General features: G+C 42.5%; 2 protein-coding genes across 2 annotated transcripts in view; both read left to right on the forward strand.

Moving 5' to 3' along the window:
* Positions 1 to 1,962: 1,962 nt before the first annotated feature.
* brwd1 (bromodomain and WD repeat domain containing 1) lies at positions 1,963 to 22,565 on the forward strand. Its single transcript, XM_029446132.1, is given in 47 exon segments — positions 1,963 to 2,179; positions 2,294 to 2,352; positions 2,468 to 2,497; positions 2,720 to 2,779; positions 3,725 to 3,875; positions 4,125 to 4,223; positions 5,389 to 5,549; positions 5,842 to 6,063; positions 6,710 to 6,810; positions 8,010 to 8,080; positions 8,242 to 8,342; positions 8,513 to 8,553; positions 8,666 to 8,767; positions 9,693 to 9,846; positions 9,958 to 10,092; positions 10,482 to 10,610; positions 10,891 to 11,039; positions 11,202 to 11,278; positions 11,518 to 11,739; positions 12,166 to 12,197; positions 12,199 to 12,350; positions 12,470 to 12,560; positions 13,069 to 13,179; positions 13,277 to 13,347; positions 13,612 to 13,840; positions 13,947 to 14,063; positions 14,248 to 14,355; positions 14,516 to 14,640; positions 14,785 to 14,867; positions 14,956 to 15,067; positions 15,568 to 15,629; positions 15,742 to 15,897; positions 16,191 to 16,311; positions 16,419 to 16,544; positions 16,684 to 16,750; positions 17,014 to 17,064; positions 17,211 to 17,336; positions 17,455 to 17,607; positions 17,736 to 17,896; positions 18,001 to 18,164; positions 18,360 to 18,476; positions 18,789 to 18,980; positions 19,068 to 19,358; positions 19,551 to 19,624; positions 19,698 to 19,830; positions 19,932 to 21,006; positions 21,008 to 22,565. Coding segments are annotated over 47 exon segments (6,801 nt in total). The 5' UTR covers positions 1,963 to 2,142; the 3' UTR covers positions 21,408 to 22,565.
* Positions 22,566 to 23,226: 661 nt separating this feature from the next.
* Positions 23,227 to 26,707, forward strand: part of LOC115017311 (mitochondrial intermediate peptidase-like) — a 21,521-nt gene continuing 18,040 nt past the window's right edge. Inside the window, exons 1-10 of the mRNA XM_029445616.1 lie at positions 23,227 to 23,684; positions 24,029 to 24,202; positions 24,618 to 24,706; positions 24,833 to 24,919; positions 24,999 to 25,062; positions 25,169 to 25,351; positions 25,606 to 25,762; positions 25,890 to 25,938; positions 26,455 to 26,515; positions 26,639 to 26,691. Coding sequence (XP_029301476.1) covers positions 23,538 to 23,684; positions 24,029 to 24,202; positions 24,618 to 24,706; positions 24,833 to 24,919; positions 24,999 to 25,062; positions 25,169 to 25,351; positions 25,606 to 25,762; positions 25,890 to 25,938; positions 26,455 to 26,515; positions 26,639 to 26,691 — 1,064 coding nt within the window. The 5' untranslated portion in view covers positions 23,227 to 23,537. The remainder of the gene's footprint in view (positions 23,685 to 24,028; positions 24,203 to 24,617; positions 24,707 to 24,832; positions 24,920 to 24,998; positions 25,063 to 25,168; positions 25,352 to 25,605; positions 25,763 to 25,889; positions 25,939 to 26,454; positions 26,516 to 26,638; positions 26,692 to 26,707) is intronic.

A 26,707-nucleotide genomic window follows, 5' to 3' on the forward strand; every position in this document is an offset into this window, starting at 1 on the left:
CCGTAGGTCCTTTCTTCCTGCAGCGGTCAGGCTGTACACTCACCACGACCCCTGGTACACCACCACACCAAGAACACACTATTCTGCCACTGTTGTCATGTGCACTTTTTATAACTTCTGCAATTATCACTTATGTGCAATTATCAACGACTTTGTACTTATACTATTATTGTATTTTATTCTATTTAATTGTGTACTCCCCACTTTACTTTCTTGTTCTTTTGCTGCAACAAGGTACATTTCCCCGTCGTGGGACTAATAAAGGATTTTTGATTCTGTTTCCACCACTGCCAAAAACTAGGTCTTGGTTACTATAAACTCACCTCTTAGTGCTATAAAGATGATTTTACGGTGCCTTTCCTCTCTTGTATACAGGTTTGATAATGTGTGGAGCTCCTTTTTTTACATTGCTTCACCCATGTACATTTGTTTTCCCCAAAATTGTCCATAATATTTTTCCTATTAACAAATCTGTCTCAATATTCGTGATTTTCAAAAACAAATGTGAATTTTGTAAAAATAAAGAAAAAACCAAACATATATTTTATAAATGTTATTACACATGAGATTAGAGAGACTATTTTGACACTTAAACCGTCATTCAATGAAGCTGCAAGGCAAGGTCTAATAATATAATCTACTATGAAAACAAAAAACAGAAATTTTGTGAATTTTACTGGGTAAATCTCACATCCATAAAGCTACGTTTTCAAGGTTTCGCCCATCATCTGAATCTTTCAGGCCTGAATTTAGGAAGTAATTTGAGTCTATATTATAAACAATAGGAAAGATGCTCTTATAGTTTATATGCTACAGGATTGTTTTTAAATAAATGTGTTTTTTTTATTTTCCTGCTTACATGTTGAATTTCAAATGTTATGGAGAGATGGGTATCATGGTATTTGGTACATTTACTTGGCATGGAATTGATTCTCATCGTTTTTTAATGTTTTTGAGGCAATTTCACTTCCATAACATGTCTTCTTTCAGACTAGTGGAAAGAAAACATCCAATATACACATTTAATTGTTTTTTTATTAGTTACACTTTTTTTTCTATTTGTGTTTACGCCCAGCATTAGATAATGTCTTATTTGCATATTTAGAGATAACATTTCCAAAGAGTTGTGCTTCAAAAAAAATTATTACTTAATGTAAATAATCAACTGGCAATGTTGTTAGTTGTTGTTGTTTACCCTATTCCCCAGTAGTGTCTTGCACAATTTAGCCTATTTTTACAATACATATATTTCTCAACAATGATTTTTTTATAATACTCCACTTCAGTTGCACTTTCTTACATTCAACTTTCCAGTTTAATTCCTATCTATATTTTAAAGGTTCTTACAAGAGGGGTTAGTTCATATATAATTCATACCTTGGTTTATATAACATTTTATAATAACATGGCAACATTTTTATTTTATTTTATGGCTGTTGACAGTATTTGTCAACAAAACGAAATGTTTGTTGTTTTTTTATCTGGCTTTATCTAATATTCAGTTGTCTGTTTGGGAAATGTATGCAAATTAAATAAACGTGTTAAATAAAATAATGTCTCCTTTGCACATAATTTCAAACTTGTAAAACAAAAATGTTTAACAGCTGTAGTGTCCCAGGTTGTAACTATTAATTTATACAATACAAATATTATTTTTTTAAATACAAAATTGATAAAAACTAAAGAGTGCTAAAGCAAATTGGCAACCGTTACTTATGACGTCATGCGCAGAACTCACGTTCCGGGCGGCCGTTTGATCTCAGCGCTGTGTATAATTAAAAATAATGTATATTTTATTTTATTTTATTTTTACACGTGGATTCGTACCAATACGTGACTCCCATAAAAATAAAAATAAAAATGTTGCTAACCGACGAGCTAACGCGCACTTTAGTCTTTTGTTGAAAGTGCTCTTCGCTCCCCACCCCCTTTTTCCTGTGTTGCTCCGCTGTGGCGGAAGTAAGTCGTATCGCTGGGGCCTCATCCTTCCAATGGCGACTGAAAACAGGCTGAATAGAAAGCGGGAGCAACCGTGGAGGGGGTCAGAGCTGTGTAACCGAAATTAAATAAATATATCATATTCTCTGTAGTCATAAAGTTAGCCTAACATTTGTTTCACCTCTCCAAATCACGGCCGAATCAATGGCCAAAAATCGGAACATTTCGCTCCTTGAGTCGGGTAAGCCGCAGAAGTAAACCCAATTGATAGCTTAATTTACAACGATAACGCTCCTGCTAATTGATATCCCAACTGCTTTTCTCACGGTTAATTTCCTCAACTGTTCAATTTCAGAGCTCTATTACTTGATTTCTCGTTTTCTAACAACGGGTCCATGTCGGAGAGCGGCTGAGGTGAGCTGGTGTGCTTTGACTTGTACAGTGTGTAGTATTTCAAAAATAGTTGACTAGCTAGTTTTATAATGGGGGGGGCAATCTAATCTGAATCGCCTGTTTTGATCCACTGCAGGTCCTGGCGAGTGAACTAGAGGAATATCAGGTGTGTATCTCCCTGTTGTTTCCGCTGCTTGTTAACTGCTAGCTGCTATCCGTCGGTTTGGACTGAGTCTGGACATAAAACGTGTCTCACTTAGTCGACTTTTTAAATATCTCTGTACGTCTCATTAGTTTGACACCACCCGGTGTTTTTCTTTCCTAGCTTAACGTGTACATGCTGTTGTTTTCTGTGGTGACTCCGCGTTTAACACACTGTTTTCAACAGCTCTTACCCGGGAGATTGGACTGGCTGGGAAACGAGCACCCGAGAACTTATGAAGATGTGGTAAGATTTAACTTCATATCTGTTAAGTTCATTGTCGGTGGTTGTTATTGTCTTGTGACAGGGGGGGGGGGGGGGACTGTGTGTGTCCATGCTCTGTTTTTGTTTATGGTCTTTGTTCTCTTTCCTGCTTGACTACTGTTGGATTTTCTTAAATTGAGATGATTGACAAAGTCACGAGACGTTTCCCACGGACCTAATTTGTCAGAGTGAATCGCATGGTCGCTTAGAAAACTGTATTTGGACAGAAGGTTTAATATTATTTTGCCCCGACTGTTGTACTGCAGAAAGGGTGGGTAGTTCAGCTTCTTTGCTACGTCGAGACGGCTCCGCTTGGCCAATCAGAGAGCGAGATGCACTGTCTCTGCGTTATTTTGCATGTGACCTGATCTGTGATTGGTCCATAAAAAGAAAGTTTTGCATAAGAAGCCACGCCTCTCAGAATATGAGTTGAGAAGCACATGAAACCACCAACTACACTGTCAGTCAGACATTTCTACATTTCTAGTCAACAACACTGTTTTGGCAGCCTGCAGTCCCTGGATTATTGCATAAAGCACTATTTCATAATAATAGTTAAATGTACCTATATACATAAGACCAAGAATCTGCCATGTTTTTTTTTTTATTTCTTATTTTTATGATGCAAACTCACCAGAATCCTACATTGCATTAAATCCTACAAATACATATGCATTAGGGCAATACAAAAAACATTTGTATTATTAATAAATCTGTTGATTTATTTCTAAAAAAGTTTTTATTGAAAAACAATAAAATATATTGATTATAATTTCTGACAGCCCAGGGTGACATCCCCAAATTGCTTATTTTTGATGTTACAAGAGAAAAATCTTCACATTTAAGAAGGTTGTTTGGTATTTTAGTCTCATAATGGATTATCAAAATTGTTGATTCGACCAATTCTGTCTTTGTTTGCTCTGATAGGTTGCAGCCAACAGACATATTGCACCAAACCATTTGCTACAGATATGTAAGCAGATTGGACCAATTCTTGACAAAGATGTGCCATCATGTGTCCCAGGTGTACACTCTCTCCTGGGGTCTGGAAAGCAGTCAATGCTTAGGACCGCAAAAGGTACACAATCCCAAGGAGCCTCCAAGTATTTCTGGGACGATGAAATTTCTAATAAATGTTTTTCTCCCTACTGGCTATGTAATGGAAATTATACATTACTCTTACACTGATGAATATTTAGTTGTACATAATATAAAGATTTGAATAGTTTCTTGGCTTGTGCAGTTGCCTGAAGTGATACTATCCTCTTCCCACATGCAGCTGGTAATCAGCTGAATCATTCTGTGAACTGTACGTTTTGTTTTTCAGACTGCGACAGTGTGCGGTTTAATTCTTCATCATATGCAGCCCTTCACCGGGGCAGACCACCAGAGAGGCCTTACAACTGCAAGAAACCTCCACACCTAGGTAGGTCTGGCTTTGTGCAATATTCCTTGGTTGTTTATGTTTTAGAAAATGTAGTGGACAAATGGATATGCTGGGAATTGGTACATGTACTTGACATGCAATTTCTTGTCATTGTGTTTTCAAACTTCTCTCCCCACTAACCTTGCGTTTTATGTCTGTGCTGAAAAGTCATGTGCACATTAAGTCTGAAGAATTCTTATCCTCATTCAATCCTAAAGGACTGAGATTATACACTGTGTAAATCATTGTGTATTGCTCTTTTCCCTGACTCTACAAATTTAAGTAGAAGCCATTTTGTCAGGCTATGGTCAAATAACAGTTTGGTGCGCTGCCATGATTTAGCCAGATGGGTCGCCTTGCTGCAGTCTGTTACATCGCGGTGCTAGTTGTTATTAACGTGTCCATTATATTGATCATAAGTCATCTTTTTATCTCGAGGTTTGAAAGGAATTATTAGTATTTCTCAATGCTTTACTCGCTTGATTATTCAGGGTTTCCAATGATTTCTGTTTGAGGCATTTATGTTGTACTACACACTGCTGCAAAGATTGTTGTTATGCCTGTTTGCATCCAGGTTTCTTTCTTCAAGGAAAAGAATACACATGTTGGCCTTTGAGATGCTTTGTTTATTTAATGAAATGCTGTTCAATTAACTAAACTGTGGATTAAGCCACCTATTTAGAAGACATGCAATACAAATGGGCCTCATGAAATGCTTATAACAAATTAATTTTGAGGCAGTGAGAACTCAAAGCAGATGAAAATGGAGGGTGTTCTAGTTTCTTATATTTTGTCGTTTCCCATAGCAGCAGATACAAACCATATGCATCAGACTTAAGTGATATTGTTATTGTTTAGAGATGGGAATGGCCGTTTAAATTTAACCAATTATTAACCAACACAATAAGTAAAAGATAAAACAAGTTAGTAAGAGGGACAAAATAAACTAAAACTGTATTTGGAGCTGTATTTATGAGGGTCATTTACAAGATGACGCATTTACCCAAGAATAACAGCCTCCTGTGTTTCCATATATGTCATTTCATCCCTTGATGATAATGCCCCTCCACTCCCAACCCCCCCCCCCCCTGCTGTATTTGAGTTGATCAGTCTTGTTGCAGCCATGTCATTTCATCACAATATTCTGGCATCTTATCGTCAACAGTGGAGATCCATCGAGGGAGAGAGCTGACTGGAGTGCAGCGTTTCAGCTCCATCAATCCCGTCAGCAACTATGAGCACATGCGGCTGCATAGGCGGATCCTGGGGCATCTGTCTGCAGTGTACTGTATCGCATTTGATCGCACTGGTCTCAGGATCTTCACAGTAAGATGGAACTTGTCTACATATCCCCCTACTCAAAAATAAACCCCTAGTTAATGTGCAGTGACTTTAACTTTGCTTTTGCTCTTCTGAAACGCTGATTAGCACAGTGGGAAAACACAGAATATTGAATACTGCACATTTTCTGAATTTGTCACTCAGCTGATCGGGACTGTACATACTTGATGTTGTGATGAACAGATCCAAGTTGCTCATGTCATGGGAGCGTCTTCAAGTGCACGGCCATCATCTTCTAATGTATACTAAAGTAGAAGTTGGTATTTGTCTTTGTCAGGGCTCAGATGACTGTTTGGTGAAGATTTGGTCTTCGTTTGATGGAAGGCTTCATTCGACGTTGCGAGGACACTCTGCAGAGATCACAGACTTGGCGGTTAATTATGAGAACACACTAATTGCCGCGGGAAGCTGTGACAAGACCATCCGTGTGTGGTGCCTTCGTACCTGTGCCCCTGTGGCTGTGCTGCAGGGGCACAGTGGATCTATTACCTCCCTACAGGTACATTTAATATTTTAAGAATATGGCTGGGTTTTTAAAAGGTATTTCGGAGCAGGTGTTAAATAATTTATCATGATTTGAGTGAGATCTGGGCATGCTTAAATGTCTGGATGACCTCAGCAAAAATGAAGCAATTGTAAATATATTACTTCGATCAAAGCAAAGGAGTAAGATTCATGAATACTTCTTTGGTTTTTTGGGCTCTTGCAGCTCATAATTCCATTGTGGGATCATTTTATGAAATGCTTAACTATTAGTAGGTATGTTCACGTCAAAGTAAAGTCTCTTTCTTCCAGCGATGACAAATCTTGTTGTTTTATATACAGTAAAATACCTTTTTAGTGGAGCAGTGGCTTAAGACATTAGGTGGCAGTATATGTTATTTTGCTGCATTGACGATGCCTGAAATAAAACGAGAGATGGCGGTGGCAGGTCTGGAGTCTTGTTTTATCCTAAAAATATGTTTCCTTGAGCCTCCACTGCATCTTCTCTTTATTGCTATGACAACTTGCCTCAGCTGTAAAAACATGTTTGCAATATGCACATGATTCTGGCTGAACCCTCCATGTAGAACACACAGTCACGTCTTGACTTTAATGTCATTTGAGTACTTCAGATGTCTGATCTGTGAATGCTTTGTTTTCAGTTCTCACCGTTTGCTAAGGGCTCCAAACGTTACATGCTGTCCACTGGAACTGATGCTACTGTCTGTTTCTGGCAGTGGGACGTCAACAACATTAACTTTAGGTGAGTGCTGCTTTAAATGACCATTGTCTTATTCTTTACATGCTCTTGTGCATAATTGATTGAGGAAACGCTGACATTGCGGCATATTTGAACAAAACATAGTTTAGTTTGATTTTGTATCGTAACGATCAGCAAACACTTTAACATGCTAAACTGTAGACTGTTATGTAAATGGTATATATAGATCTTTTTATGGAAATCAGCAAACACTGGCTTGACAGTTTTCTTTCTGTCCCAACAGTGGAGCTACTATTTTGGTAATATCTCCCCCTAACAGCCTCATTCAAAGAGCCTGCTTTATTTTGACTTACAAGCAACTCGTTAGAAGTATAAAGCAATTAAACTAATAAGATTTTAAGTGTGTTGATGAGTCTTGTATGATGAAGGAATGATAGACCTACCTGACTATGAATCACATCTGTCATCCTGAAGCCGTAATACCGGTTAGATTAGCGTAGACTTTAATTGACCGTTGAAGGCTGGGCCATCACACGAGAACACGAGATGAAGAAGGTCAGGACTGGTACTGCGTATTACAATTCTTTAAATCCTTTTTAAAGGATCATTTATTGTCATTATGCAACACAGGTTTGCACAACGGACTGCAGTTGTAGCCTGGTCCATTTATGCAACTTAAGATAAACATAGTTTATAGTAGTCCTTCGCTCGGTCATGCGGTTTACCCGTCGGGTGCAATAGCTTGATCCGGATTTTCACGACGGAGCCAGTTCTCCGTTTAGGTTGTGGGTACAACAGTCTTCGAGGTTGCTGGGTCAGCCCGGGTCTTATTTCATCCATCTTATTTTCCTATGACCGGACATTAGTCGGGAGTAGGCTGAGCAGTGGAGCCATAGATCCTTGCTGGGGTAACGTAGCTCCCATCCCAGCTCTCCTCCATCTCCACCTGGGGCAGTCACTCCGTCCTTTAGTGGCGTTTGATCCGGCTGGAGTGCCAATAGTCTCAAGGTCCGCTGCACTTTATGCAATTCCCACGCTTCCTTCTCTGGTGTTGACGAGTGTATCTCTGTCAGTAAGATGAAAACACAACAACTAAAACCAAAATGTAGTGAAGTTCATGGGAGCGACCGGCCGCTGCATCGGCTGCGACCTGGACTGGACTTTACTATGTACTTGTGTGTGTCAGTAAAATATGGCCACTTGTTCTCTAATCAGTAACACTTTCTCTTCTGTCCTCCAAGTGATCGGCCTCACAAATTTACAGAGCGGCCGAGGCCGGGAGTTCAGACTGTGTGTTCCTCATTCAGTCCAGGTAATTTACTGTGATGTTGAATGTTAACAGGGTTTGTGTTTAACACACCTGTGTGTAAGCTAGTTCATGTGTTGAAGCATACAGTTCACAGAATTATCATCTAGCTTGCAAATCATTATAACAGACATAAAAGTTCACTTGTGATTTTTTTATATTTTCAGGTGGGATGTTCTTAGCAACAGGAAGTACTGATGATGTCATCCGAATATATTACATGGGGGGCGGGAGTCCAGATAAAGTATCAGAGCTCCATGAGCACACGGTGAGAACCTTATTAAAAACTCTGATGTGCAGCATGTTGCATTATACAGAGATCATATTCACATATCAACTTTCAGTAATTACTTTAGACAAATGTTAATAACGGCTCTCCATATTCTGCTCCATATTTCTGCTCTCCATATTCTGCTCTCCATATTTCTGCTCTATCAGGACAAAGTTGATAGCATCCAATTTTGCCACTCAGGTGAAAGGTACAGTAGAATCATTTGTACTCACTCACCGTTGATTTGTTTCATAGTAGCTATACTGAGTTAAATGTAACGGCGTGCTCACACAGTGATGCTTGGTGCCGTCCTGTCTCAGGTTTGTGAGTGGAAGTCGAGATGGAACAGCACGGATCTGGAAGCTCCATCTGCGGCAGCAGTGGAGGTGCATCCTGCTCAACATGTCTGCCACTCTTCCAGGGTAAGGGACACGTTAAAGTTGTACACCATGTGTGGATTCCTTTTTATAATGTGTCCTCAAGTATTTGTTAGACAAGGATGTACACTGTATAAGCATGAGCAAGATTCTCATTTGCGGCATAAAGTCTGGACGTTTTGCTAAATTAAGTGCAATCATTAGCTGGCCTGTCAGCCTCAAAGAGCTGTCGGAGCATGTACAAGGAAACCATGTGAGGAATCCATTTACTGAATGTTTTATTTGTTCAGTTGTCAGATTGTATAGGTCGAAGCACAGCCGCCTCGCCTTGTAAAGCAGTTGTTAACAAATTGTGAATACTTGATGTCTCTTCCTGCTAAGGATTGAAAGATGTTGGATTATTTCTGCATAATGATTTCTTTGCCTACTGATGTAAAGGAGTTCTTATTTCACTGTACGGTCATACAGAACGCACAGAACGTATGTGTGCAGCACATCACTGAAATACAGATATCAGTCTGCCCATACCACCAGCTACCTTTTTTGTTTGTTTACATCTTTAGAACAAAGTATTTAACACCCAGAGTTTATCAGTCTGCCACCTCACTGCCAGCTTTTATAATTGGCTTGTCGGCCAAAAGCAATTTCACCGCCTTAAGTAACATCATAGACATGTTATCAGGTTTAGCTATTTGTTTATAAAGCTGAGGACGTCACACTAAATGCACCCGGCCTGTTCAATATTAAGAGATTAGGATTTTGTGAGAGAGAAAAGATGAGTAACAGAAGAGGAACAGGTAGCAACGGGAAACAAAGAGGACATTTGTGGAACATTCATTTTCATGAAATGCAATTATTTTAGTCATTTGTGTTCAGTAATTAATCAACTGCACCACTATTAGATTGTATATTTTGAGAGGTGCAACGTATTGTGTGTATTTCTCTAATTTGTTGTCTTTTTCTCTCGCAGTGTTGAACCAATGAGTGAAGAGGAAAGCTACTTCAAACCCAAAGTCACCATGGTAGCATGGGATCGCCACGATAATACAGTCATCACGGCTGTTAACAACCATCTCCTCAAAGTGTGGAACTCCTACACAGGACAGCTGCTACATATCCTTAAAGTTAGTGTGCACAATCTTCTCTTAGTCAAATATAGGACCATAACGACCTAAATTGAACGCCACAATTGGACTCATTTTAAAAGCAGAGAGTAACTTGAGCGTTGTTTTCAGGGCCATGAGGCCGAGGTGTTTGTCCTGGAGCCGCACCCTTTTGACCCCAGGATCATCCTGTCTGCCGGCCATGATGGGAATGTCTTCATATGGGATCTGCTGCGAGGCACAAACACACAGCACTACTTCAACATGGTACACTGACACTATCGGAACATGACGTTCACATGATGGTTAACACAAACGATACTCATTTAGAGACGCAGCATGATACACGATATGACCAAGACGGTAACAGCAACACGGGAACAAAACAGACTTGGTTTAGTATTCACTGTATTTGTCATGAGTTTCCCTCAGTGTGGCTTCAAACTGTCTCATTTCCCTTCAGGGTGCTACTTCCTTGTTTATCTGTAATACGTTTAGATTTGCTGTTCGACGAGTCTGACTGCCTAATTATTTACTTGTTTTTTGTTCTCTGCACAAAGTGGGTAAGAAGAGACAACAGATTTACTGAAAGTTAGTCTCCCTACCGAACAAGTTTCTGTACTTTGGTTGATTTTTGTGTTTGTCTTCTCCTCCAGATTGAGGGCCAGGGTCATGGAGCCGTTTTCGACTGCAAATTTACCCCCGATGGTCATCGCTTTGCCTGCACAGACTCGCATGGCCACCTGCTCATCTTTGGCTTTGGCAGTTCCAAGCCGTATGAAAAGGCAAGAAAAATGTCACGCATGCATTGAAATCTTTACACAAACAATGTATCGTTGTAGCTGCAAGAAATCTACAGTAATGCCATCTTTAGGAAGGTTTTTATCATTTGAGAAGAACAGTGTTTCATAAACCAGAGTAAGAAACTGGCATAGCCCTTGAATTTGATCACTTGCAAGGCTTTACTGTATAGTATGAAAATGTAACGTGTAAATAAATGTGTCTGAATAATCCCGTCTATATAACAAAAGCTAAATCTAACGTTAACTCCTGATCTCCACACAGCTTCCAGACCAGGTGTTCTTCCACACAGACTACCGACCGCTGATCCGGGACACCAACGGCTTTGTGCTGGATGAACAGACGCAGCAGGCCCCCCATCTCATGCCCCCACCCTTCTTAGTGGATGTGGATGGAAACCCCCATCCACCAAGGTAGACATGACCTCCCAGTTGATATGTCTTCCATACCATACGCTCTTCAGTCATTACCTGCGGGCTCAGATGTTTTAATGTTTGGTCCATGCAAGTTCTCAATGCCCTCGACCACAATGACAAACAATGTTAACAACTTTAATGTCTTTACTTGATTTTTAGATACCAGCGTCTTGTCCCAGGCCGGGAGAACATTGCTTCTGAACACCTGGTTCCTCAGCTGGGATACGTAGCCACCAGTAAGAATGGAGCCGACCACACACAGACCTTAATTTGACCAGTAGTTAGAAAGTTTATAGAGGAAAATGTACAGTTTGATATATAAATCACAATTAATTTATCAGCCAACTACAGTTAATAACATCTGAACCATAACTTTCCTGCTACAACGTCGTCTTGACCAGCCGCTGTAAGTATTTGACCATTGTGAGCCTCTGCTACCATCTCACTCATGCTCCCTGTTTGATGACCTCTTCAGGTGATGGCGAGGTTGTGGAGCAGGTGATCAGCCAGCAAACTGCAGAGCACGATGAGGCTGCGATAAGACGCAGCAACCTTTTGGACGAGGCCATCCGAAATCTCCAGCAGCAACAGGACCGACAGAGCCACCCCGGGACAGAGGCGGCTGGTGCGGGACCAGAAGGACAATCGGAGGCACATGGCCCAGCTTTGCAGCTCGCACCAAGCACACCACGCAGAGGTATGTCAAATATATGGTTTCAGCTTCGACGTTACGATGTGCGCACGTGCAGTTGTCACATCGCAGGACGGGTGATGTCGGCAAATGGACTTTTTTGCTGCTTCCTAATAAAGGATAAACCCGCACAGTTGTTTCCTATGAAGCCCGCCACAGTTTCATAATGAACCGTATATAGTTTCACGCTTCTCAACGGGAGGGGTCCGCCTTTGCTCGGAGGATTATATACATTTTTACTAGAGCACAAACTTGTTTGTAGGTCTAACCTCTTAATTTTGGTTTCAAAGTGCACCAGATCGATTCATCTAACTTTAAAATGTGCACAATTTAGGGAGAAAATCGATCCAGTGAGCTGTTTGAAGGCAGCGCTGTGATTTTGAAGGCAGCACTGTACTGAAGGTTACTCTTTGTATTTTCCCTTCATTACAGTGTCTGTGAATGAGCGTGCAGACGTGCAGTCACCCCCCTAATGTGGGTCTACGCCGCAGCGGACAGGTGGAGGGCGTCCGGCAGATGCACCAGAATGCTCCTCGCAGTCAGATGGCCACTGAGAGAGACCTGCAGGCCTGGAGACGCAGGGTGGTGGTGCCGGAGGTGGCATCCAGCAGATACAGGTACAGGTCTAAACGTCCCCATCGAGCTACAGAGAGAGAGAGATGCAACTTTTATTTTGCTCTACATTTTGTTACTGTTTGTGTCTAAATTTCAAACCTCATACAAATGTTATCTTCAGGGACCAGGAGGACATTCGAACAGCCAGAGGAGATGAGGAGGTGACTCTGTACAATGCAAAGAAGAGACGCATCATCTACAGCAGCTGTCGAGTAGGTTTCTCTTCTCTTTGCTTCAATGTAGGAAGTTTAAAATGGTCTTTTTGTGGATAATCATCAAAGTATTTGTAATAAACAGCATCTTTATTAAAGGTGTTAGAAGAATTAGTGGGTGAACAAAGGCCAGTGACTAAAGAAGTGTCTTTAGCTTAGATTTAAAAACAGAGATGGGTTAAAACCTCTGATCTCTAACGGCAGCTGGTTCCACAGTTGTGGAGCAGCAACTGCAACGACTCGTCACCTTTTTAAGTTTTAGTCGTGATCGTCTGACCTACAAGAAAACATGACGTCAGATCTAAGAGGCCGAGAGGCTGACCGAGGTTTTGTTGTGCAGATATAAAGTATCGTCACGATCCCCTCCTGTAGGATTGTTTATTTATCAATATATAGTCAAAGACTGATATAATTGTCAGCATTTCTTTGGTTTTTTTTTTCTCTGTTCACAAGTTTTTCTGTACAAATGTTTGCTCCGGTGTTGAGTCGGCCCCATCTGTCCCCTCAGGATGATTCAGACGATGATCCTCCCACTGCGAGGCGAGCACACGGCCGCGGTGACGCGCTGGAATTCATGGACATGTCATGTGAAGAGGGAGAAGAGACCGCAAGTTCAGAGGTACACGCTGCGTCATCGCATTCTCCGCCCTCCTGCCACTTTGGTAAAAGTGACATTTGTTAAGCTAATTTCTTGTTTTTATTTTGAATCCGTTCAGGACAATGAGTTGGATGGCAGTGAAATGGATTCCTCCAATGATGAGGAAGAGTGGAAAAGTGACAGCTCAAGGTATAAAGCTTTATTGACGCAGGTGTCGTCCTTAGACGTGAGTTTGAGCTTGTTTAGGGTACCAGATGAACGGGTCTTCCTGAAACGTGAAGACAGAAAAGTATCGACTTTCGTGTTAAGTGTCACTCCTTTTGTGTTGTCTTAGGTGGCACTCTCCACCGATCTGGTACCCCAAGCAGGTTAAAACAAGTTATTAAACTGAGTTTCCGTATCGCCTGTTTCCATTTACGAAACTTAAAATCCTAACTGGTTTTGATCGCGCAGCCACACGTCCAGCGAGTACTCGGACTGGACGGCAGACGCTGGCATCAACCTGCAGCCCTCCACCCCCTTGTCGTCACGGAAACGAGTGCAGCGCAGGCTCAGCACCTCTGAAGAGGAGGAGGAAGACAACGAGGAAGAGGAGGAGAAGCAGCAGCAGAGTGACGAGGAGGAAAAAGACGGCAAGAAAAGCAAAGACAAGTCCAAAAAAGCGAAAAACAAGACACCCAGGGTGAGTTGTTATCCAACCCGATCGTCTGAATCCTAACTGCTTAATGATCACAATATAATGATGTGACCAATATTAAAAACGTTTTACATCTTCGTCCTCCAATCAGCGTCCAAAGGTCAGACCATCCATCAACAGAGAAGTGTCCAACGAGTTCAGGCCGTCACCGTGGATCACTGATGTCATCCCCAGGAAGTCTCCTTTTGTTCCCCAAATGGGCGACGAGGTACGTTACTCGACACTCGACACTCGACCCTGAAGAGGAAACATTTCTTTAGATGTCAGAAGTATTGACATTACTGATTGTTCCTAAATATACAGAAGAACATCTTTTGACGGTGTCACATGGAGTCATGATCATTATTCTATTTCTCATCATGTAGTAAAGTTACGCTCTCTCTGTCGGTCAGGTGATCTACTTCCGTCAGGGACACGAGGCCTACGTTGAGACGGTGAGCCGCAGTGACCTGTACCCCATCAACGTAGACAAACAGCCCTGGAAGAAAATGGAGCTGCGGGTAAGAGTCAAATAAAACCCCACTAACATCTGGTTCTTTAGTGGGGAGGGCTACAGTTAGCGTTCAGTTCCAGTCCCCCCAAACTGAACCCATCATTTGTTTTTCAAATGTGTTAATTGAAATGCTAATGAAATGAAACTCCTGCTGTTGATTTGTCTAGGACCAAGAGTTTGTGAAGATCACTGGGATCAAATATGAAGTGTGCCCTCCAACACTCTGCTGTCTGAAGCTGACTCTGATCGACCACGGCACCGGCAAAATATCAGACAAGTCGTTTTCTGTCAAGTAAGCAAGTTTCCTTCCCTGGCTCTTTGTTGAGAATACTTCCGGTCCTCTGGTATGTTTTATAAAGCGTATATAAATTCACGAGTGTGGTTCAGCATTAGTTTTCACAAAGAATGTTTTTAGTGACTCTGATTTCTCCCGCAGGTATCACGACATGCCAGATGTGATAGATTTCCTCGTGTTGAGGCAAAGTTACGACGAAGCGCTTCGTAGAAACTGGCAACCAAGTAAGTAACCAATCCATTCTCTTTCTGCGTTGCCACTTCTCAGTGGTGCCGTGGATAAATGAAGTTGTTCTCCTCTTCTCCCGCGCAGACGACAGGTTCCGCTCCGTGATCGACGACGCCTGGTGGTTTGGGACCATCGTCTGTCAGGAGCCCTACCAGCCTGAATACTCCGACAGCCTCTTCCAGTGCTTCAAAGTCAGGTGGGGAAACACGCATGTGGTCGTGACAGGGGAGCTGGATACGTGCTGCACAATACCGAATATCAGATAGTTTCTAGGACATACTGATTTTGATACTGTTACTTATTTTTGAAGCAAAGCTTGGACACGGTTTGTCTCGCCAGGCGGTGAGTGAAATGTGTGGCTCACACTTTTGGATTGTCTGCCTCTCGAGACAAAAGAAACGAGGAGTGAATATTATGGATTTCTTTCCCAAATCTGAATTTGACGTATATAATGATGCACTTTTACAGTCAACAGTATACACAATTGGTCAAGGACTACTCTGTCTGTCCCCCTAGTGGTTATAAAGAGGCATGACAGGTGTGTTCTTGTAATGACAGGAACATTACTAGTTTTTAAATTGAAACAAAAACATATTTTTTATTGACCGTATTATATTAATCTGAACTACAACACATAAAGGTAGCACTCAGTCTGATTGTTGACTTTGGCAACACTTGTTTTTGTGTTTTCACCAGATGGGACAACGGGGAAACAGAGAAACTGAGTCCTTGGGATGTGGAACCGATACCAGATGGTGGTAATTAAGTCTTTTTACTCTTATCGCTCTCACGTCCACACTTAAACACAGCACTGGTGTTCTCAAAATGGTGTTTCAAGGCATATTGAACAAATCCATCTCTGCTGTGCAGCCCAGCAGCCAGAGACAGAAGGAGGAGGTATCCCTGTGACTGAGGATGAGATGAGTGAGCTGATGTACAAGCCCCTGCCTGGGGAGTGGGGGGAGAGGAGCAGAGACGCCGAGTGTGAACGCATCGTCGCCGGCATCGACCAACTCATCACCGTTGGTGTGTATGCAAAGGAAAAAAGGCTTCACACGCACTCCCTCTTCCACATGTCTGGCCACAACCAAAACACATCCTGCCGCAAGTCTAAATCTACATCTTATTTATAATTACAAGTCAGGACTTAAATATCTTCTACACAGAGAGACAGGCGGGGTGTGCAGAGCCATGCACGCACTCACACACCAGCAACTAATGCCTTTTATTCATAAAAATATTATATCAGACACCAAAGGTTACCGTAGGTTACCGTACTCTGTGATGCTGACACACCTTCCCCTGTGCTTCTGCTACAGAGATCGCAGCTCCCTTCTCTGGTCCTGTGGACTTAATCCAGTATCCCACCTACTGCACTGTGATCGCCTATCCCACTGACCTGGGCACCATCAGACTGCGACTCATGAACAGATTCTACAGGTCAGTCTTTCCTCCTTCCACCGACCTGATTTATGCCTCCCCAGGTGTTGAAATTCTAATGTTCTGTTTGTGGAGACACTGCGTTTACTCACCTCTGTGATCCACAGACGCCTCTCAGCATTAATTTGGGATGCCAGGTATATTGCACACAACGCCCGCACTTTCAATGAGCCAATGAGCAAGATTGCCCACTCCGCAAAGATCATCACAAATGTCCTCCAGAAATTTGTCAAGTACGTTTTTACCTCTTATTTGTCTAGTGTTTTTCAAAAGAAGGTATATTCTAGATCATGTGGTGATGCTCAAAATTCAGTATCATTCGTATAAATTGTCTTGGCACACTAAGTTGAAACAATCTTCCTACTTTCGCAGCGATCCAAGCTGCACAGATCTCATGGAGATTTACAACGCTGTTGAGGAAATGGATGATGAAGATGAGGTCAGTCTGGCTAAACTAAAACAGCTTTAGTCATTAGTTTGATATTTGTTTGATATGTCATGCACTGCTGTCAAATAGCAAACATGTGCACACTAAGTGGATAATATGGAGAGGGGATTAGGTACAGGAAGTTGCTTATAAACAGTTACAGTTGATTGTTAGGAAGTTTGTTTTCCATGTTTAGTTCTTTATCTTTGGTCACAAGTAATTGTCATTTGGTTAATGATCAGATTCAAGTAAACACATTTGGGTACTGCCTGCAGGAAGAGGACACAGAAGCACCGGGAACGTCCTCTGGACACAGACTGCGTCAGGTAAATGGATGCACACTTTGTGGCAGTAAATAAACTCAGAACTCATTCCTGCAGCATTACATAAAGCATAACCAAAGTGTGTGTGTGTGTGTGTGTGTGGAATACATGTCATGACAATTCACTCGATGTCTCCGTGATGTTTGCAGCGCTCTGTAGAGGTGGTGCCTGACAGAGACGCCTGGAAGAAAAAGTGCAAGAATCTACTCAACTACATATTTGAGTGCGAGGACTCGGAGCCGTTCAGGCAGCCGGTGAATCCTCAGAACTACCCGGTAAGTTAACGACAAACTAAAAGCTTGACGTCGACTAAATGACGTCAGCAGGCTCTATTTTGTGTTCCAGTGTTTTGCTGAAGATAAAGTCTAAGTCTTGTTCTGTGTGCTTGTCCAGGACTACCATGACATCATTGATACACCAATGGACTTTGGCACAGTGAAGAGGATGCTGGGGGAAGACCGCTATGAAAACCCTATAGAGGTGTGCAAAGACACCAGGCTAATATTTGCCAACGCTAAAGCCTACACACCCAATAAACGCTCCAAGGTGAGGACATAATTGTATACATGTCATGGACGGATATTGAAATCTAATAATGAAATGTTAAGTCGTTGTATAGTTTGACTTCAGAGTTGTTGGCGCTGATCCGACTCGCCTTTCCTGCTCTATTCTAGATTTACAGTATGACCTTGCGGCTCGCTGCCTTTTTCGAGGAGCAGATCAGAGCGATCACATCCGAGTACAAAACTGCCATCAAGAGCAGCGACAGGCTCCGCCGCAGTCAGCGGTTCCGCAAGAAAATGCAGCAGCAGGATCAGTCCAACACCTCATCGAGGTCTGTTTGAGTTACACAAATGCTGCACAATAATCTGATTTCAGGTGCAAGTAGTCAGAGCAGCGGTTCCTGTTCATGTCTGATGAAAAGTTCTTTTTCTCCAGTCAAAAGAGAGCTGCTCTAAAAACTCAGGAAAATGTGGAGTCCACGTCAGTGACCAAATCTACCTCAGCCAAAGTGTCCGTTCCCGAGAGAGCCAGGAGGAGTCGACGGAGCAGATCAGCTCACAGCTCCTCGGACGACTCCAAAGCGGCTTCATCAACACCAGGTACGACATAAACGTTGCCTCTTAGTGGCTTCTGTAACCGTAGTCTCTTGACATAACCATGGGACAGATGTGTCCTGTAATGTCATCGCAGCAATGTCCTTTGTGATTCTCTTGAAACGCTTTAAGCTGTTTATTTGTGAGAGTTGCATTTTCAATTCTCTCTCTCTCTCTGTCATTTTTTCAAATGCATTTCAGAGTCTGAAAGTGAGAGTGAGTCTGAGGAGGAGAAACGTCGTGGTTCCTCAAGGCACCATCAACTCAGACAGAAAGCACGAGTCACAAGAAGCAACCGCGCCAAGCAGAGGAAAAAAGGTCAGGAGTCAAGTGTTAAAATCCAGATTTCAATCAGGAAACTAGAAACTTGATGATTTGAGTGGGAAATTGTGAAGTTGTGGATGTTGTTGTTGTTGTTGTTGTTGGTGGCGGCTGGTGGTCTAGTGGTACGCCTTCCAAACAAAACAGTAGAAGGTCGGGAGTTCAATACCAGGCTGCCACCATTGTACCCCTGAGCAAGGTACCTAACCCTGAGCTGCTCCAGGGAGACTGTGCCTGTACTGAGTTCACTGTAAGTCGCTCTGGATAAGAGCGTCTGCTAAATTACCTGTAATGTAATGTTGTTGCCAGTTGCAGAAAGCGATAGTGAGGAGGAGGAGGAGGAGGAAGAAGACGAGGAGGAGGAGGAATTTGATAGTGAAGATGGAGAGGATGGACCGATGTCCTCCCAGTCTTCAGGTCGTCGCTACCCCAGCAGGAGTAAGAACAGCAGGAGCACACGGCTGACCAGAAACAGTGCTGGTGCGGACAAGAGGCACACAGGTAAACCAACGACAACCTCACACTCTGACGATCACAAACCCCACCGGCCAACATGGTGAAACTTCCTTCTGCATGGCTTGTTTTCAGAGGGCAGAGCTGAAGTGAACGGTCACAGCAGCAGGTCGTCTCGCAGGGAGAGACGTCGCCGCCAGGACTCTGACGGGGAAGAGGAAATCACAGTTCGCAGGTCACTCAAGAGAAAGACTGCGAGGGCAGCTGTGAATAAGATGAAACTCCTCAAAGCATCAGATGAGGAGGAGGAAGAGGATCAGCAGCCGAGAAGGAGCAGCAGCCGCCTCCGCCACACGGTCCGGACCAGCAAACGCACCGCAGTGATCCAGAGCAGCTCGGACTCTGATGAAGAGACATCAAGACGAGGTTTGGCGAACGCTCTCCTTACTACTTTTATCCTACAATCCTAAATATTAACCGTGACATGTACATTCAGAAACAGTTGGACACTCGTGGAAAATGCACAGATGCAATGCTCTTAGGTCTTTTAAACGCCAGCAGTCCTTTAAATACACGTGAAACATATTTGCTAAACTCTTTCCTTGTTTCTCTTCGCAGCTTCACGTAAAAAGAAGGAATCGGGTGACGAATCCAAGGACGAGGAGGAGGATGAATCCAAGGACGAGGAGGAGGATGAATCCAAGGACGAGGAGGAGGAGGATGAATCCAAGGAGGAGGAGGATGAATCCAAGGACGAGGAGGAAGGATGAATCCAAGGAGGAGGATGGTAATGACAGTGATGCTTCATCTGTCTCCCAAAATCAGCAGAATGGAGACACAAGGTCCCACAAACTGAGGATATCACGACACGCTGCTAAGACTAAGACGAAGGGAAATGGTGAGAAATGTCTTCATCAGTCATTAATAGAATTTAATTTGTTGTTGCCACTTGTTTGGATTGAGACAAGTTTCTTTAATCGGTTGTATTTTCTTCTGCAGATTCTTTGTCCCATGTGAACGGACACAGTGCAAAACATCACAAGTCAGACAGCAACTCAGAGCAAGAGGAAGCTGCAGAGGAGAGTTCTGGAGAAGCCGAAGAGTCTCGGAAACCTTCTAGAAGCACAGCAAACACTCCAGCCAGGAAAAAGAAGATTGCAATTGAGGAGGAAGAGGAGGAGGTAGAGGACACTGAACGCAGGACCACACGACACAAACTTCCTTTCAGCTCAGATGAGGAATACAAATACCACAGTTCTCAGAAACACCCACACCAAAATGGAAGAAATGTGGAGGAAGCAATCCACAAGGACTCTAAGAAGAAGTGTAAAGTCTCACCGTCGAAAAGCCAAGATAAACAAAAATCTGCCTCAACTAATAAACTGGATGGTGCTGAATCAGAGGAGCTCAGTGACTCTCCAAAAAGATCCAGCCTACGCAAGAAAGGTCTGAAAAAAGATAAAGAACGCAAAGTAGAAAGCAATCTCTCCAGTGAGGAATTAGAGGCTGAACCCAAGTCAAAGAGGTCAACAAGAAACAAGACGAAATCTAAACGGCCTCGCAGCGACACCGCCGCTTCAGAGAGCTCTGAGCAGGAGTACAAACCCAAGAGGAAGTCGAGGAGGAAACGCTCCACCGGCTCGTCGGACGAAGAGTCGGATAATTCAGAAAACGCATCAAACAGGCGGCCGAATCTCCGAGCGCTACCAAAAAAGAGTTACATCAGCGACAACTCTCTCTCTGAGGAGGACGCCACGTCTGCTAGCCAGCGGAAACAGCGAAACGTTAAAAAAGCACCCACAGCGTCGAGGGAAGACGGGTATAATAAGCGAGAGTCTAAAAGAGCCTCTCCCAATGAAGCGAAGAATCAGCTGTCTTCCAGCAGAAAACGTATTTACACCTCAGACTCTGAAGATGCGGAGGAGGACGGCGAGAAGAAGCCCGTGTCCAAGGACAACACAAATAAAAATATCAAGTCAGGCTCCTCAAAACGTCCCAAAAGGGAATCCAAGCAAGAGGAAGAAACCTCTTCCCAATCTAATTCCAGTGAGGAGGAGGAGGAGGAGGAGGAGGAGGGGGAGGAGGGAGGAGGAGGAGGAGGAGGAGGAAGATGAGGAGGAAGATGAAGATGCTGGTCGTTCAAGGAGCGCGAAGAAGAACTCAAGGCGGCCAAAACACAAACTAAAGCAAATCAACAGCAACAGCAATCACAGTTCTGACTCCAAAAGCGAGCGTTTGTCTTCAGCCTCTGAAAACTCGTTTGCCAGCTCGGGGTCCAGAAGCCCAAAGAGGAGGAGTCACAGACGGCCCGGGGTCGGCGAGAGAACTGCCGGCCGGCAGCTGAGGCAGCGCCGGCCGCAGTCCGCCTCAGAGAAGGAGTACAGCGACGAGTCGTGCCGCAAAACGCAGCAAAAGACCCGCGTGAACACACGTAACCGAGGGAAGCGGACAGTAAGTTATAACGACAGCGAATAAAGTTGTGGATGGAACTGTAGAGGCGAGACGGACATTAACTGGAGACCTTTAAAGACACTTGATGGCCACGTTATGGTAGTAGCACTGGAGTCCTCGAGAGAAAATGCTGTGAATCTGTTTCATTCAGGGATATTTATATTTTCTATGAAAAACATGTTTATAGATGTAATACAAATTCAAGCATTTGAACTGCTGGTTTTCACAAGGATGCAGCGCAAAACACCACCTCCCATACTGCTTGTTGTGTTTTGGCCGGCAGAGTAACCATTCTGGGGAGTTTTGTCAGCTTGGGTGCTATCTAATATACCTCTTGTTTAATCAAGCATATTGCTGGCTTGCACTAAGATACACTGTAATGAGGTATTTCATACACTAGTTTTGCATTAGAAACTCAGGGGTCAAATACGTTTACTGTAGTCTCAGACATGCAGTTGTTTTTTGAGCTAAGGTAAGGACGAGAAACAATTCCAGGTCGGCAGATGTCCAAGCACAGTCACTGGGACATAACGAATCCATGTTCAGACTTTTGACTACAGCAATCCTTTGTAATCCACGGACTTAATGCTTGACTGTATTTTGAGTTGATATGAGCCAAAACGAATGAATATGAGTTATTTCCCCCATACCGTTTCTTTTTTTTTTTTACAGTTAGTTTTGTGTTGTATTCTAGTAAATAGATGTAAATATTTGATCGAGGAAGAGACATTGTCTGAAAGGTTTCGACGATCAGTCGGTAGAAAAACGTTTATTTAAATTTGCTTTTCTTTTTAAAACAAATTTCGTTTTTTTTTTTATACTTTTTGCTGCATTGTCTTGCCATATGTCACAAATTGGTACCTTTTTGCCAAGTACGAGTAACCAAAAGTACTTATCGCAAAAATACTGTGATTTCTCATATTGGGAAGACCTTTTATTGTTCTGTGTTACCTACTTTCAGTGTTAAATTCTTTTTCAGAGTTGACTTAAAAACATTTTGCCAGTCACATGGTTTAATTTTGTTTATGGGGAGGTTTCTAAATACAGTCGCTTTATGACATTTTGCTTAATGTTTTACACCTTTAATAAACCGATTTCACAGGAAAACTTATCGCAATGTGGTTGTGGAGTGCAATGAATGAGTTATTCCTCATATTAATAAAGACATCATTTCAAGGGGTATTCTGTGTTTGACTTAATGTTATCCATTGACATCATGATTATACGGTTGCTCGGTTTAATCTGTGCAGGTATGAAAATGCACTTTTACATTAAGAAATTAATTAATGGATATGAATTATTTGTGAAAGGGACTTTATCCTGGCTTACAGGGAGTCGAAGCGCAAGATGAAGATATTTCTGCCACCAATAAATTTGTTAATTTGGGAACTATGTTTAAAGGGAGTAAGCTAGTTCCAGATATTATAATAGTAGTTGACATTTACTCTATTTAAGACTTACATTTATTTGGTAGTTGGTACTCGCTGACCAAAGAACCATAAATGTTTTGAGGACAAATCAGCTTCCAGATGTAATAACCGGTTTGCCTTTTAGTTTTCTATGTTTTTAAGATTTCTGTGATCTGTTGCTAACCGAATATGTTGCACGACGTTAACCAGCTTTTATTGTGAAAGGGCTTCACAAACCAGCGCACGCCGTCACTTCTGACAGTGTGACGTCATCACGTAATGTTTTTCTTTAGCTTGTCGCACTTTCGACAGATTTGATTTATTCTGTTTTTAATTATTACGTAGAAATATTAGGAAAATTCGGCACTATGGCGAATAATATACATACGTAACCTTCTATCTGGTATAAAGATGACATTACATTTTTTTTTTGTATTTATATAAATTCTTTGACGAAAATGCTGCTACAGGATTTAGATTTGCTTTGATAGCCTGTGAGCTAACATGTGAGCAGTTGGCTTGACAGCTACACCTCTTAGCACATGACAATAACACTTAGCTTTTAATTTCCCTGAAAAGAAAGGTTTAGAGTATATTACGGAGTTTACATCATTTTTTTTTAACATATCCGTCTTTTGCAAACAGGCTAACATTGAAGCTAACAGTGAAGCTACCGTTTAGCATGTCCTCTGTCAGTCACTGTCAGTAACTTAGTCACCAACAGGACTGCAGATTGTTATACAACATGTCTTCGTGTAAAAGGCTGCTGTACTTTGTAAAGCACAGAAGCTTATGGACGCATGTTCGGAGAAATGTCACAACATGGTCTCCTGTTGGAGCTGCTTTCAATGCCAAACCTCACAGGAGAGTGAACCCTTTGGAGAAAAACGTGGTTAGTATTTGTCCTAATTGTGTCTGTTAAGTTACAACAGTGCTGTGTTAATGCACGCACACAGCCTTCATTCAAATGGGCTTACATTTGTGTCGATGGAAGTTTAGAGAAGGTATATTGCTTTTATATGGGCTCAAATACGAAGCCATATTATTGATTTATTGAATTGTTTATCCCTCTTCAAGGGGTTACACTGGGTGGGGAGGAGGAACATGGGAAAGGATATAATATGCATCTGTACACTGATTGTTTTGCATACTGCAAAATCCAAATTGTGAGTCCTAAGAAACAAATAATGCACACAAATTGTTATGACAGTGTGTGTGTGTGACCTCTGGTTTCAGGGTTTGTTTGGAGTGTCAGAGCTGAGCTGTCCTGCAGGCTTCCAGGCAGCCACAGAGACCGCTCTGAAGAACACCGAGCGTCTGGTGGAGAAGGTTTGCTCTTGTTCTTCAGGGGTTGAGACGGTCGAGTCTTTTGATCAGCTCTCAGATGGCTTGTGTAAAGTGGCTGATCTGGTGAGTTCAACACCCAAGATATTATTGATTGTTTATTAAGCCCCGAGAGGCCTCGCCCCACGTTCTTTATCAGATCTCTTGTTGCCCAGGTAAACACAGAAAGGTGATAGAGCCTTTCTAGTTAGGGATCCTGGACTTTGGAATGATTTGCCCGCGGAGATCAGTGCACCAAACCCTATCTCGTCTTTTAAATCGCTTGTAAAAACACACCTTTTTCAAAATTGCATTGATGTTACTCTTGTTATGTGTTTAGTTTGTGTTTTATTCTTGTGTTTCAAATGTGTTCTGTTGTTGTAAAGCACTTTGTAACTATGTGTTGAAAGGCGCTGCATGCATAATGTTTATAATTGCTTTATATTATTATGCGTCGTATGCTTCCTTTATAAGCCAACTGTCATTGTTCTTCGTATTACAGGCAGACTTTGTTAAAGTAGCTCATCCTGATCCAGCGTTTCGTGAAGCTGCAGAGAAGAGCTGCATAGAGATCGGCACGGTCGTGGAGAAGTAAGAAAAGCTGCACACTACAAATGAACACCACAGCACATTTAGCTGCATTGTACTGCATACAACAGGAAGAGTATTGGAGTAGCACTCGATAGATGTTCTTGTTTTCTGGCTGTGTGTTTTCAGACTGAACACGAATGTTGAGTTATGCAAGAGCCTAAAAGTATTGCTGGACAACCCGGACATTGTGGCTCAGCTGGACCCTGATTCGAGGTAATTTTCCATTTTTTAATATATACATGTAATAATTATTGTTTATGTTAAGCGATTGATTGATTTCTGCCTTTCCTAGACGAGTGGCAGAGTTGTTCATGTTCGACTTTGAAATCAGTGGAATTCATCTGGATGACAAACTGGTGAGATGTTCATGATGCGTTCTCAATAAAACATAAAGACCTCATGCTTCCACACACCTCCCTCTGCAGTGCAACGTACTGAACTTGCTGCCGTTTTTGTCTGCAGAGGAAACAGGCAGTCGCTCTTCACGTGAAGCTGTTGGATCTAAACAACGAGTTTCTGGTCGGCTCTCACCTGCCCAACAGAATTGCGAGGTCTGCGATTCCCGAGCATCTACAACTGCACTTTGCAAGTGAAGGAAGCTTCATCCAAGTTGGAGGACTTCATGCAGATTCCCCCACTGACTTGGTATGTGCTTTATTTGGTTTGGGTCACTGGCACATTTCTCCCTTTTCGCTCAGCAGGTGGCGCCGTTGCCTCATACCAGATTCTAGGACTGGATGTCAGGACATGTTGGACATTTATATCACAGTCTGAGTAACATGAAAACAGAGTGCATGTAAGGCTGAAGTAATAATCATTGTCTTCATCTGACCATCCAAAGATCAACTTCCCCTGTAACTCTTCATCAACGTTTGATCCGTCCTCTCTTCCACTTGTAGGTGCGAGAGATTGCGTACAGGATTTACCTTTATCCAAACGCAGATTTGATGGAGTGTCTGGAGGAGCTGCTGAAATGCAGATACAAACTGGCCAAACTGGTCGGCTACAACTCCTACGGACACAGAGCCCTCAAGGGAACGATGGCCAAGACACCAGGTGTGTCTTTGCTTTAGCGTCAATACAGTTTCCATTAGTCACAGCTGCAACTGAAAGGTTGCACGAAAGACACCAGATCATTTTCAAGGTTGAATTCGAGCATCTTACATTTTATTTCCCTTCACAGAGACGGTGATGAGCTTCCTTCAGTTGTTAACAGACCAGCTGTCAGACAGGTACTGTATACCTGTATACTGTTGTTAAACACCATTAAATCAATGCTTCCCTTTATAGTCAGCTATACGTTGGTGCATGATGAGGTTCAAAAGCGTTTGTGTTTTTCTTCCTGTTTTTAAGTAAGAATATTCTTAGCTCGGCGTGACGCCCCTCTCGCTGTCTTGGAGGCTCTACGGGCCGACCTCTGCAGTTTAATTCTTAGTTTAATAAATGTTTTAAGTACGTCTCTTGCATGGACTCCCTCCTTGCTAGTGTTTAACACCTGGATTCCTCAAACAGCCCAAAAATATGCAAGTCAGGTGCACCTGAGACTCTAAATTACCCACAGGTAATGAATGTGGGCCTGTTAGCCTGTCCAGGGTGTTTCCCTGCCTTCGGCCAAATGCATGCTAGGATAGGTTCTGCCCCCCCCCCCCCCTTGACCCTGAGTGGAGATAGGTGGGTACTGGAATGAATGCCTCGAGTCAATTAGCTCATAACTTGTTTTTGTGGGGGGGGGGGGTTTTATCTCACAGGACAGCCCAAGACTTTACGATGTTGAGTAACATGAAGAAAAAACTCAACCCTCTTAATTCTGTGAGTGTTTTATTTTTATATATCAGTATTAAAAGGTTTAAATTGATGTTACCATAAATGACTTTCATTGTATTTTAGATTCTCTATAATTACATTGAATTTGTTTATCACATGTTTTTATAGGAGCTCATGCCGTGGGATCATCCGTACCTCAGCGGTGTCTTGCGTGCTGAAAGGTGAGCACTTAACTTA

Source organism: Cottoperca gobio, chromosome 13 (assembly GCF_900634415.1).
Source record: "Cottoperca gobio chromosome 13, fCotGob3.1, whole genome shotgun sequence".
NCBI lineage: Eukaryota > Metazoa > Chordata > Actinopteri > Perciformes > Bovichtidae > Cottoperca > Cottoperca gobio.